This window comes from Kryptolebias marmoratus, linkage group LG18, assembly GCF_001649575.2.
Source record: "Kryptolebias marmoratus isolate JLee-2015 linkage group LG18, ASM164957v2, whole genome shotgun sequence".
Classification (NCBI taxonomy): Eukaryota; Metazoa; Chordata; class Actinopteri; order Cyprinodontiformes; family Rivulidae; genus Kryptolebias; species Kryptolebias marmoratus.
In genome coordinates, this window is record NC_051447.1 from 18,358,337 (window position 1) to 18,369,325 (window position 10,989).

The following is a 10,989-nucleotide window of genomic DNA, read 5'->3' on the forward strand; positions in this document are numbered from 1 at the left end:
GAGGAGGAGGAGGAAGAGGGGGAAGAGGAGGAAGAGGAGGAGGAGGAAGAGGGGGAAGAGGAGGAGGAGGAGGAAGAGGGGGAAGAGGAGGAGGAGGAGGAAGAGAGGGAGGAGGAGGAAGAGGAGGAGGAGGAAGAGGAAGAAGAGGAGGAGGAAGAGAAGGAGGAGGAGGAAGAGGAGGAGGAGGAGAAGAGAAGGAGAAAATAAGGAAGAGGAGGAGGAGGAGGAAGAGGAGGAGGAGGAGGAGAAGATAAGGAGGAGGAGGAGGAGGAGGAAGAGGAGGAGATCCACATCAATCAGATCTTCATCTTCGTTCGGTTGAAGACGATCTTTCTAACCTTCCTCACCCGCAGGTATCTGTAAATCAGCGCCGGCTGGTTTCTCAGCTTCCGGAGGTCCGACTCAAGCTGGAAGGCGTTGGCGGGAGGAGGAGGAGGAGGAGGAGGAGGAGGAGGCGCGCCCGTCTCCGTCAGGGAGGAGGTGCTCGACGGTTCGGTTTCCTCCTGGCCCGGGTGTCTGGTGGGTCCATCGTCACCAGGAGGTCTGCAGATCAGAGGGAGGAGCGGCTCGCCTGAAGACACCAATGTTTTCACATTTTAACGCCATGAAAACTCCTCCTTACTCCTCGGCTGTTTGGGAGGAGGCAGGGCCTGTCGTCTCCTCCATCTTGATCATCTTGGCGCTCGGAGACGTCGACAGAGGAGAGGACTCTTCCTCGGTCTTCCTCTCCACTTCCTGGACTGAGGACCCCGACGGCTCCGGCACGGAGACCTCCCCGCTGACCTCCTCGATCCGGATCCTCCTCAGAGCTTTCTGGGAACCGAGGAAGAAACGAAGGAAATGAGGAACATCTGGCAACCGATCCGACCCCGCCTCCCCCGCAGCCGAAAGGTTTGGGACTCACAGCCGAACGCAGATGTTCTGGTTTCTCTACCGGCTGGACAGTTCGTCTCCGTGTCCCGTCCTCTGGTTGAAGACGACCCCCGGAGCTCGTCTCCTGACACAAGAGGAGCACAGCAGAAAAACAAGAAGCCGAAGCCGTTAACCCTTCGGCTGTGACAGCGCCTCGTTTCGGCAACTGCTGGAGTGGCTTACGTACAGTCCGGAGCTTCTGGAGTTCCGTCAGGGCCTGTCTATTTCCTGGTTCCAGTTTTAGCAGCTGCTGAAAATCTGCGGCGCAAAAAAACAGCAGAGGAGGCGAAAATCAGCTGAAAGGTAACAGCGTGGACACTAAGAGCCGAAGTTTGTCAAAGAAGCTGAAACTGGGATGTTAAAGGTAAAGAATCAGAGCTACAAACGAGCTGAACAGACGGTCAAAGGTGAGCTTAATAAGCAGTACATAAAGCTAAATGTAGCAAACACATAGCTAAAAGCTAAATGTAGCAACCTGTGGCTAAAAAATAAAATTAGCAAAACAGCAGCTAAAGATAGTTAACAAAACAGCAGCTAAAAGCTAAAATGAGCGAAACAGTAACATAAAAACTAAATGTAGCTTAAGTGTTTCTAAAAGCTAAGATCAGCCAATCATTAGCTAAAAGCTAAAAGTAGCAAAACTGTAGCTGAAAGCAAAAAATAACAAATCCATAGCTAAAACCTAAAACTAGCAAAACCTCAGCTAAAAGCTAAATACAGCAAAACTAAAGCTAAAATGAGCTAAACACAAGCTAAAATGAACAAATCCGTAGCTAAAATCAGCAAAATAGTAACCTAAAACTTAAAACTAAATGTAGCAAAATTGTGGCAAAAAAAATCAAATAAGCAAAACAGTAACTAAAGACAGCAAAACTGTAGCTTTATTGAGCTAAACTAAAATGAACAAACACCTAGCTAAATGCTAAAAATGGCAAAAAGTAGCTAAAAGCCAACATTTGCAAAACTGTACCTGAAAGCAAGAAATAACAAACCCACAGCTAAAACCGAAAACCTTAGAAAGCAAATGGCTAAAATGAGCAAAACAGCAGCCTAAAACTAAATGTAGCTAAAAGCTAAAAGCTGTGAAATTAGCTTGACCTCTGACCTTCTCTGGCCTCCTCCAGCTTCCTTAAAGCCACCCTGGCTGTGCCTCGGCGGGCGAAGGCCTTGGAGTAAGAGTCATCGAGGGAAATGGCCGCCGTGCAGTCGTCCTCCGCCTCCAGATACCTGCAGGACAGCGGGAGCGAGACGTGAGACGTGAGACAGGCGGCGGCTGACAGAGACGGAAGACGCCCGTACCTCTCCAGCTTGAGGAAGGCCATGGCTCTGTTGGCGTGGAGGAGGGCGTTCCTGCTGTCGGCCGCCATGCCTTTTGTGTAGCAGTCCACAGCCGCCTCGTACTGCCCCTCCTTGAAGTAGGCGTTCCCCTGTGGAGCGAGGAACACCACATGTAGGCAGGTGGAGCTGAACGCCGTCAGGTGGCTGGCAGAACGCGGCGACACCTACCCTGTCTTTGTAAAGAACCGCTTCCTGTTTCCTCTGCTGCTCCTCCACTCGTCGCTGCTGATCGGGATGGAGCGGCGGCGGCGCCTCCACCGGGCGCTCCTCCTCGCCCTGACCTCCGAGGACCTGAGGCGGCCGAAAGACGGGTTAATGGAAGACCACGAAGGCCTGAATCTGACCCTGGATCAGCACCCACCTCTTTGATTTTCTTCACTTCGTTCTGTGCTTCCAGGTTCCCGGGATCGAGCGCGAGGACCGTCTCGTAGTCTGAACAGAAGCAGGTTCAGCTCTCGCCGCACGGCGCTAAAGTTAAAAAACAAAACGTTTCGGGTTTTTTTACCGTCCAACGCAGGCTGATAATTCTTCAGAGCGAGGCGAGCCGCTCCCCGACGAGCGTACGCCTTCAGGTAGCTGCTGTCGAGGGCGATGGCCAGGTTACAGTCAGACTCGGCCACAGCGTACCTGCAAAGAGGCATGACAGGTGAGCCTTCTGCTGCTTTAGCTTTTAGCTAGCCTTTGGCTACTTTTAGCTGTTAGCTCCCATACCTAACTAAGTTAACTTAAGTTAACTTTCAGTCAACCTTTTGCTACTTATAGTAGTTAGCTTATTGTGCTTAGCTTTTTGCTTGCCTTTTGCTATTTTAAGCTTATAACCAGCATTCTGCTACTTTTAGCTTTTAGCTAGCCTTTGGCTAGTTTTAGCGTTTAGCTACCGTTCTACTTTTAACTTTCAGTCAACTTTTTGCTACTTATAGTAGTTAGCTTATTGTGCTTAGCTTTTTGCTAGCCTTTTGCTATTTTAAGCTTATAACCAGCATTCTGCTACTTTTAGCTTTTAGCTAGCCTTTGGATACTTTTAGCTTAGCTAGCCTTTCACTACTTTTAGCTTTGAGGTGCCATTCTTCTACTTTTAACTTTCAGTCAACCTTTTGCTAGTTGTAGTTTTTAAGTACTGTCCTGTAATTTTTAGCTTTTAAATCAGCCTTTTTCTATTTTGAGCTAATAGCTAGCATTTTGCTACTTTAAGTGTTTAGCTAGCCTTTGGTTACTTTTAGCTTTTTGTTTTTGTTTTTGCTACTTTTTGCCCCCGTTCTGCTACTTTGAACTTTTAGCTAGCCCACTGCTGGTTTTAGATTTTAGCCACCCTTCTGCTACTTATGCTTTCTAGCTCGTCCTTTGCTACTTTTAGCTTTTTGTTAGGATTTTGCTACATTTCAGCTTCTTTTAGTGAAGTTTTTTTTTTTACTTTTGGTGACTTTTTTACTAGTTTTAGCCTTTTGCTACTTTTTTTAGCTGCTGTTCTGAGATTTTTAGCTAGATTTCTTGTTACATTTAGCCTTTTGCTACTTTTAGCTTACAGCTAGCATTTAAATATTTTAGCTACTTTTAGTTCTTAACTAGCCTTTTGTTGCTTTTAGCCTTTTGTTAGGATTTTGCTACAGTTCTGCTACTTTTAGCCAAGTTTTAGCCTTTAGCTAGCCTTTTGCTTCTATTCTGCTACTTTTACCTTTTAGCTAGCCTACAGCTGGTTTGAGATTTTAGCCACCCTTTTGCTACTTACGGCTAGATTTTTACTACCTATTTCAGCACTCAGAATTCACACTACATTTCCGGAAAATGCTAATTTTCTAGTTTATTTTGTAATAAAACTTTTCTTTGAACCAAAAACTGAGCTTTTATTTTATCGTTGTTCCAATTTTCAACATTTCAGCTATGTTTGGACGAATCTGTTCAAACTGACAATCTATTGTTTTTCTTATTGTCCTCTCAGGCAGGACGTAAACGGCCGGAGATCGTGGCGTATTTATGTTTGTCTTATTGTTTTTAGGACGTACTTCTTGAGCCTGAAGAAGGACGCGGCTCTGTTGGTGGGAAGCACGGGGTTGTACGGATCGGCGGCCATCCCTCGGGTGTAACACTCGACGGCGTCGTCATACCTCCCGTCTTTAAACAGCTGGTTACCCTGAGAAAACAAAACACTTCAGTTCAGGTTGAACACTTGGTGCATCCGAATCCGCCTCCTTCTTTTCTGCTTCGTTCACCTTTTCCTTCTCGGCCAGAGCTTTCTCCTGATCAGCCGCGTTGTCCTCCGAGTCTGACTCGTCCGACTGGGCGAGACATCCCTCCTTATCGATTTCATCCAGAGCTTTGTCCTACGAATGAAGGCAAGAAAATACGATCTGACTCTTTGTTTTACGAATAAAGTTACAGGATGTCGAAGCAAACTATTAGGTACCACGTCAAACTTGTCCCATGATCGATAGTCGTACGATTTCAGTCTAGGGTCCTTCTTGGGCTCCTCAGGTTTTGTGTCACCTTCACCTGGCTCCTTTTTCTTCCTCTTTTCTCTCATCTTTGTTTTGTAGTCCTTGTTGCGAACAGGTGGGAGTTTTTTCTGTAACAGACGCAAACGCAGTGCCTTGACTCCTGTGCTACAGGGATCTAAATCTTTATTTCCCACAGCTGGGACCTACCAGAACCTCCGGGACTCCCCCGGTCCTCAGCTCCTCATCCTTCTTCTTCATGTCTTTCTCCCAGCTCTCCAGCTCCTTCATGAAGCTGTGCAGATCCTCCGAGTTTTGTCTCATCTGAAGCTGTAACTCAACCGCTTTGTTTCCCCCGGACATGCTACCTCCTCCTGCCAAACAGACATTTGTTTTTTGGACAGATTCTATAACCCTTGTACTCCTGTTTTATATATTTATAAGTCTAGCCGTGAGGAGAACGCGAGAATCACGCTGTCACGCTCCTGCAGCTAGCTTAGCTAGCATCCTGTTAGCAAACAACGCTGCAAAGTTTACAAATTAAAGTAAACGAGTTAAACTGTATCTTTACCCAAAGTTTTTTTAAATACCTCTCTGTTCTTTTATGGGTAAAAAAATAGAATAAGTTTGACAAAACGCTACAACAAAAAATTCACAGCTTTCTGTTTACGTTCGGAGCCATGACAGCGTAGTACCAGCAGGCTTTGCGCTACGTGCGCCAGTAACGTAACCAAAGATCGTCTATAATAGAAGCGATGTATTTTCCGCCACAAACTCTAAATGTGTCAGTTAACTGCTATTTTGCCTACTTATACGCCTATTTTTTACTTAACTAATTTAAACATTTTACTTTCATCTCACTGATATATAAAAAAGAAAAATTACGAACTACATTACGCGTGTTTGGGGTTTTACATATCGGTTCCCAAATTTCCCTCCGAGCTAACGTCTTCCCTGAACGAATACGATACACCCGGTGACAAAGGTCGTTTATGATTAAGAAGATGTAGTTTTCTCCGCACGCCTAAGCGAAACAGAAAGGTGTAACAGTCATCCGCCAATTAGTCTAATTTAATGATTGATTTTGTATGTAACTAAATTAATTGTTTTAAAAGAAGTTAAACAAGTGCACGAAACTGCGCTGCACGTGAGTTTGGTGTTAAACATTCGGGTTCACACACTTCACCTCAGAGTGATTGTCTTCCTGTGAACACATTAAATAGAAGATCTTCAAAACTACGCTTTCATCAGGGAAAGAAATTGGCAGTTTATCGCTTTAAAGTATACAATAAGATGTATCATGATTTCGTTTTTCCTTCTATATGAACGATTTAAGGTAAACGTTTAAAACTATATGTCAATTTGAGCTACAGTACCACGTGATCCTCAAAACAGCAATGACCTCTGTTGCTTCTTGCTAGCTTGCTAGCTAGCTAACAGATTGTAGAGATTTGGCACCATGGACCGGACTAAACAAGACGAGGACTATGGCTACGACATAATCCCGGACAGAACGACGGAAAAGACCAAGAAGCAGTTTATAAGAGAGAGCCAGTTCACATTTAACCACAAGTGTCAGAACATGTTACACTTCGCGATGGAAACTAGTGAGTATCCATGTTGCTAATGCAGTTAGCCTGAAGTCAGTGAAACCGTTATCAGCACAGAGTATGGAGGCTAACTTATATAGTTGTCTGATATTTAAGCTAACTGTCTTTTTGTGCCTCTTTAGGTCCATATGCCAAACTCCTCCTCAGTGCCATGAAGAGCTCAGGATGGTAAGAAACCACAATTTACACCTTTTTAATTTGACCGTGAACGCCCCATTTAAAGCCTTTATCATCAAACTACCTCTGCAGACTTTGTCCTGTTTTAGCTGTTTATGGAGCTAAATGTTCAGCTCATTCAGCTACAGTTTTTGTTTGTTTGTAACTTTTATATTTATTAATATATTTACAACTATTTTCTCTTAGAAATACTCAGTTCTCTTTATATCCTTAAAAACATTATTCCCTTTAAAATCTGCTTCAGCACGTTGGCTTTAGCTTTGTCTTCTTAAGCTACTTTCACTTGTCTGCATATTGCTACTTTTAGCTTTTAGCTGCCATTCTGCTTCTTTTAGCTAGCCATTTGCTACTTTTAGCTTTTAACAGGCCCTTTGCTACCTTTAGCTAGTATTTTCATACTTTTAGCTAGTGTTTTGTTACCTTTAGATTTTAGATATTGTTTTTCTACCTTGAGCTATTAGCTAGCCTTTTGCTACGTTTAGGTACTGTTATGATACCTTTAGCTTTTGTCAGGCATTTTGCTACTTTTAGATAATATTTTGCTACCTTTAGCTTTTAGCTGTTTGGCTAAAACTTTTGCTACTTTTAGCTACTGTTATGCTGCCTTTAACTTTTAGCAGGGCTTTTTCTACTTTTAGTTTTAAGCTACTGGTCTTCTACTTTTAGCTTTGAGCTATTTTTATGTTACCTTTAGCTATTTGCTTGTCTTTTGCAGTTTTTAGATTTTAGCTAGTTGTTTGTTACTTTAAGCTTTTGGGTGGTGTTGCGTTCTGCTTCTTTTAGCTCCATCAGTTCAGTTTCAGCTGTTTTCAGCGCTCAGCTTCAACCCCTCGTTCCCTCAGAAACAGCTGAAGGTTTCGTTCCCTCAGATTCAGCTGAAGGTTTCGTTCCCTCAGAATCAGCCGAAGGTCTCAAACTGCAGCTGTTTCAGCTCTGATCTCGGCTCTTGTTTCTTCTTCACGCAGCAAAGTGTTTAAGGGGCGACATTTCTCCTGCGAGGACTGCGACGGGACGGTCAGCGGGGGCTTCGACGCCGCCTCCTCCCAGGTGGGAAACGGTCATGTTCTGACTCTGTCTGCAGACTTTCGGCTGCTTTAGCTATTCAGAAACCAAAACATTCAGCTCATTGGGGAACTTTTGGTTTTCTCTTATACTGTAATAAAAAATTAACTTTGTTTAAAAATGTTTTCACCATAGAAGTGCATTAAGACATCTTCAGCTTTAAAAACTCTTGCTGCTCAAAGGTTAAACCTTTAGCTTAATGTTTTGCTACTTTAGCTAGCCTTTTTTATTTTAAGCTTCTGGTTAACATTGTCCTATTTTTAGCTTGTTTTGCTACTTTTACCTTTTAGTTTGCAGTTTCTTTCTTTTAATTAAGGTCTTGCTACTTTCAGCTTTTAGATGTTTTTTTGCTAGTTATACTTTTAGCTTGCCTGTTTGCCACTTTTTAGCTAAGGGTTTGCTCATTTTGGTTTTTAGCTAAGTTTTTGCAATTTTAACTTTTAACTGGTCTTTTGCTACTTTTAGCTTCTAGCTAAGTTTTTTAATGTTAGCCTTTAGCTTTCCTCTTGCTACTTTTAACATTTAGCTTACCTTTTGCTACTTATACCTTTAGAATGCCTGTTTGCTACATTTAGCTAAAGTTTAGCTCATTTTAGCTTGCTATTTGCTACTTTTAGTTAATTTTTTGTTATTTTGAGCTACTAGCTAATATTTTGCTACTTTTAGCTTGTAGTTAGCATTTGCTACTGTGAGCTTTTAGCCAGCATTTTTCATCTTTTAGTTTTTAGCTAATCTGCTACTTCTGCTAGCAACACTTTAACTCTTTAAGTTTCTAGCTGTTTTACTTCCTTTAGCTTCCTTTTTTTTACTTTCCGTTGTTTAGCTCCTTCTGGCTTTGAGCTAGCCGCTGCTTCCTTTAGCTAGCAGCTGCTTCCTTTAGCTAGCCGCAGCTTCCTTTAGCTAGCCGCTGATTCCTTTAGCTAGCCACTGCTTCCTTTAGCTAGCCGCAGCTTCCTTTAGCTAGCCGCTGCTTCCTTTAGCTAGCCGCAGCTTCCTTTAGCTAGCCGCTGCTTCCTTTAGCTAGCCGCTGCTTCCTTTAGCTAGCCGCTGCTTCCTTTAGCTAGCCGCTGCTTCCTTTAGCTAGCCGCAGCTGCGTTTCAGCCTCTCGTCCGGCCCACGTTCTCCTCCTCACCTCGGCGCTGTTTTGGTTCCGCAGATCGTTCTGTGTCAGAACAACATCCACCAGCAGTCCCACATGAACCGAGTGGTGACGCACGAGCTCATCCACGCCTTCGACCACTGCCGCGCCCACGTGGACTGGTTCGACAACTTCAGGCACCTGGCTTGTTCTGAGGTGCTCAGCGGTTTGTTTGACATCTTGGAAACGCTCGTGGCGAGGACATTTCCCGTCTGAATCTTTTGGTTTCCTTCAGATCCGAGCCGCTAACCTCAGTGGAGACTGCGCCTTCACCAACGAGCTCAGCAGGTTCAACTTCGGCCTGAAGCAGCACCACCAGGTATTTAAAATCAGGGGGGCGGGGGGTGGGGTTTGACTTCAGCTCCCTGCCGTCAGTTTAAAACCGAACTTCTTCTCGAACAGGAATGCGTCCGGGACCGCGCCTTGCGCTCCATCTTGGCGGTGAGGAAAATCAGCCGGGAGGAGGCGAGGAAAATCGTGGATGAGGTCTTCGAGTCGTGTTTTAACGACCACGCTCCTTTTGGGCGAATCCCGCACAGCAAGAAGGATGCGGCGTTTGCCTACAGGGAGTACACGAACAGGGACCGCTATTACACGAACCTGTAGCGCTCGACACGTTGCGGGCGCCGTCCTGGAAGCGCGACGCGAGCCTCGACCGGATCCCTTTGGACGCTCCTTTCACACGTTGGTTGCCTCTGATTTCACGCAGACCAAACGGAGGCAGCTCAGTGTTTCGGCGGTGGATCAACTTCTGTTTTTTCCGCCTCTGTACGTTAAAAAGTGGCGCTGAAGCGGAACAGAGGTGAACGAAGCTGAAAGATTTAAAGAGGAATAAAAAAGGATTTGACTCAAAGGTGAGGTTCTTTGGAAAGGTTATGAGCGGTTAACATCTTACCTGTTGCAGGTATCGCTTTAAATGACCTCAGTTTGGAAAAAACGCTTTCGATCTGACAGGTTGACGAGCTACAGGCTAGTTCTCTAATCTCGAGAAACCTTTGTGCTGCCGTCAGCGTTGCACTTCATGGTTACTGCAGCAGAAATGTTGGTAATCCTGCAGGAAGTGTCTCCAGTCTGCACAGGAAATGCTACAGCTAGCTAGCTTTAGCAAACAACCACAAAACTCCGAATAAACCATCTTTTATTTAAGGTCAAACTGATCTCCGTGTTTATAAAATGAACTTCTAAGACGTCAAACCATATGTTTAATTTAAACCACAATATGTTTTATGGTGACTTTATATTTAAAAATAGGTTTTATTAAATAAATAACTTGTTTCTGTTGCCAGGCTGCAGTTTGAGTTTACTGGAGAACATTAATAATAATAATAATAATCATAAAGCTGTTTTTATGAGCTCCAGTATTTTCAGTGTTTATCTTTGGGACTCTTATTGTGAAGGACTAGTCGAACTCCAGTTTAAAATAAATCAATAAATCGCAGTTCATGCAAACAAAAAAGTTTGAACCTTGCCGTTTATTTTGCATTAGATGAGTGATACGGTATGGCGGGAAGTGCTACAGCTAGCTGCTACGTTATTAATCACGTCGTGCAGAAGAAACCAGAAACCCTCTTCGCTCGTCGTTAGCTCAGAATTAAACCCCGTCGTTCAGAGAGCTATCTGCTGCAGGTAAGATGTTGTCTGTTCGTAAACGTTCCACTTGAAAAGATCCGAGGCACAGAAGTTTTTTTTGTTTCTTTTAACCGATCAATGGGTGCTTGGAAGGAAATCCGAGGTTTCCTTTTTGTCCGCCGCTGTTTGCCGTACCGAGCGTGGATCTGGACCTCCACACAGATGTCCCGCGAACAGAGCTGCTTGTGATTTAATATGAACAGAATTAAATTAAATTTGAATTAAAGCTGGATTCCGTGTGTCTGCGTCTCACTCATCACTCATCGGTCGCCATCTTGGTCTTTTGGAGCCAGCAGACACCAAATTTAGATATTTATAAAGTGGATAAAATCTGTTTTTTATGCTGCAAATCAAACTAATTTTATTATTTTAATTTAATTTAAATTAAAGGCCCAAAGGTTTTAAACTATGAACATCACATTTTGGTCAAACCTCAAAAAGTCTGTAAAATTGGCTGACTTATAGCCACTTTTGTGTTTGCTAAGGCTGTTTAGCCGTGGCAGCCATATTGAATTGAACTGACGATGCGGGTCCCGTCCTTGCCGTGGAACATAGATCAGTTCTTTACCCTTCCTAGGGTCCTTGAGGAGCCTGCGAGTTTGCTCAGCCGGTCTACATGTGTTTTGTGAACTTGGAGAAGGCATTCGGCCGTCTTCCTCAGGGTACCCTGATGGAGGAGGGGGGGGGGGGGGGG

At 44.1% G+C, this 10,989-nt stretch overlaps 2 protein-coding genes across 5 annotated transcripts in view; one reads left to right on the plus strand and one right to left on the minus strand.

Annotated features, from left to right (window-relative positions):
* rpap3 (RNA polymerase II associated protein 3) overlaps positions 1 to 8,792 on the minus strand; it is a 10,487-nt gene extending 1,695 nt beyond the window's left edge. Inside the window, exons 1-14 of one of the 3 annotated variants that reach the window (XM_017441212.3) lie at positions 8,661 to 8,792; positions 4,890 to 5,053; positions 4,652 to 4,810; positions 4,458 to 4,568; positions 4,251 to 4,378; positions 2,756 to 2,877; positions 2,612 to 2,682; positions 2,419 to 2,541; positions 2,212 to 2,339; positions 2,018 to 2,139; positions 1,100 to 1,170; positions 905 to 997; positions 623 to 813; positions 348 to 543 (exon numbers count right to left, since the gene is read on the minus strand). In XM_017441212.3, coding sequence (XP_017296701.1) covers positions 348 to 543; positions 623 to 813; positions 905 to 997; positions 1,100 to 1,170; positions 2,018 to 2,139; positions 2,212 to 2,339; positions 2,419 to 2,541; positions 2,612 to 2,682; positions 2,756 to 2,877; positions 4,251 to 4,378; positions 4,458 to 4,568; positions 4,652 to 4,810; positions 4,890 to 5,042 — 1,668 coding nt within the window. In that variant the 5' untranslated portion in view covers positions 5,043 to 5,053; positions 8,661 to 8,792. Of the gene's footprint in view, positions 1 to 347; positions 544 to 622; positions 814 to 904; positions 998 to 1,099; positions 1,171 to 2,017; positions 2,140 to 2,211; positions 2,340 to 2,418; positions 2,542 to 2,611; positions 2,683 to 2,755; positions 2,878 to 4,250; positions 4,379 to 4,457; positions 4,569 to 4,651; positions 4,811 to 4,889; positions 5,054 to 5,269; positions 5,441 to 8,660 lie in introns of those variants that run through there. The other 2 variants (XM_017441211.3, XM_037981278.1) reach the window with 2 other exon arrangements.
* Positions 5,865 to 10,527, plus strand: atp23 (ATP23 metallopeptidase and ATP synthase assembly factor homolog). 2 transcript variants are annotated; one of them, XM_017441214.3, is made up of 7 exons: positions 5,865 to 6,015; positions 6,101 to 6,286; positions 6,412 to 6,457; positions 7,432 to 7,513; positions 8,685 to 8,822; positions 8,902 to 8,985; positions 9,069 to 9,272. In XM_017441214.3, exons 2-7 carry the CDS (start codon positions 6,139 to 6,141, stop codon positions 9,270 to 9,272), a joined length of 702 nt encoding a protein of 233 aa, XP_017296703.1. In that variant the 5' UTR covers positions 5,865 to 6,015; positions 6,101 to 6,138. The 2 variants fall into 2 exon arrangements, with proteins under 2 accessions (XP_017296703.1, XP_017296704.1); XM_017441215.2 differs by lacking the exon at positions 5,865 to 6,015 and having other exon boundaries at positions 6,139 to 6,286; positions 9,069 to 10,527.
* Positions 10,528 to 10,989: the final 462 nt, after the last annotated feature.

Excerpts from the sequence above, each read along its gene's own strand:
- atp23 (XM_017441214.3), top strand. The coding sequence starts at position 6,139 with ATGGACCGGACTAAACAAGACGAGGACTATGGCTACGACATAATCCCG. Across the intron at positions 6,458-7,431 it reads GCCATGAAGAGCTCAGGATG|CAAAGTGTTTAAGGGGCGAC; the intron begins GTAAGAAACCAC and ends TTCTTCACGCAG. Across the intron at positions 8,986-9,068 it reads GCCTGAAGCAGCACCACCAG|GAATGCGTCCGGGACCGCGC; the intron begins GTATTTAAAATC and ends CTTCTCGAACAG.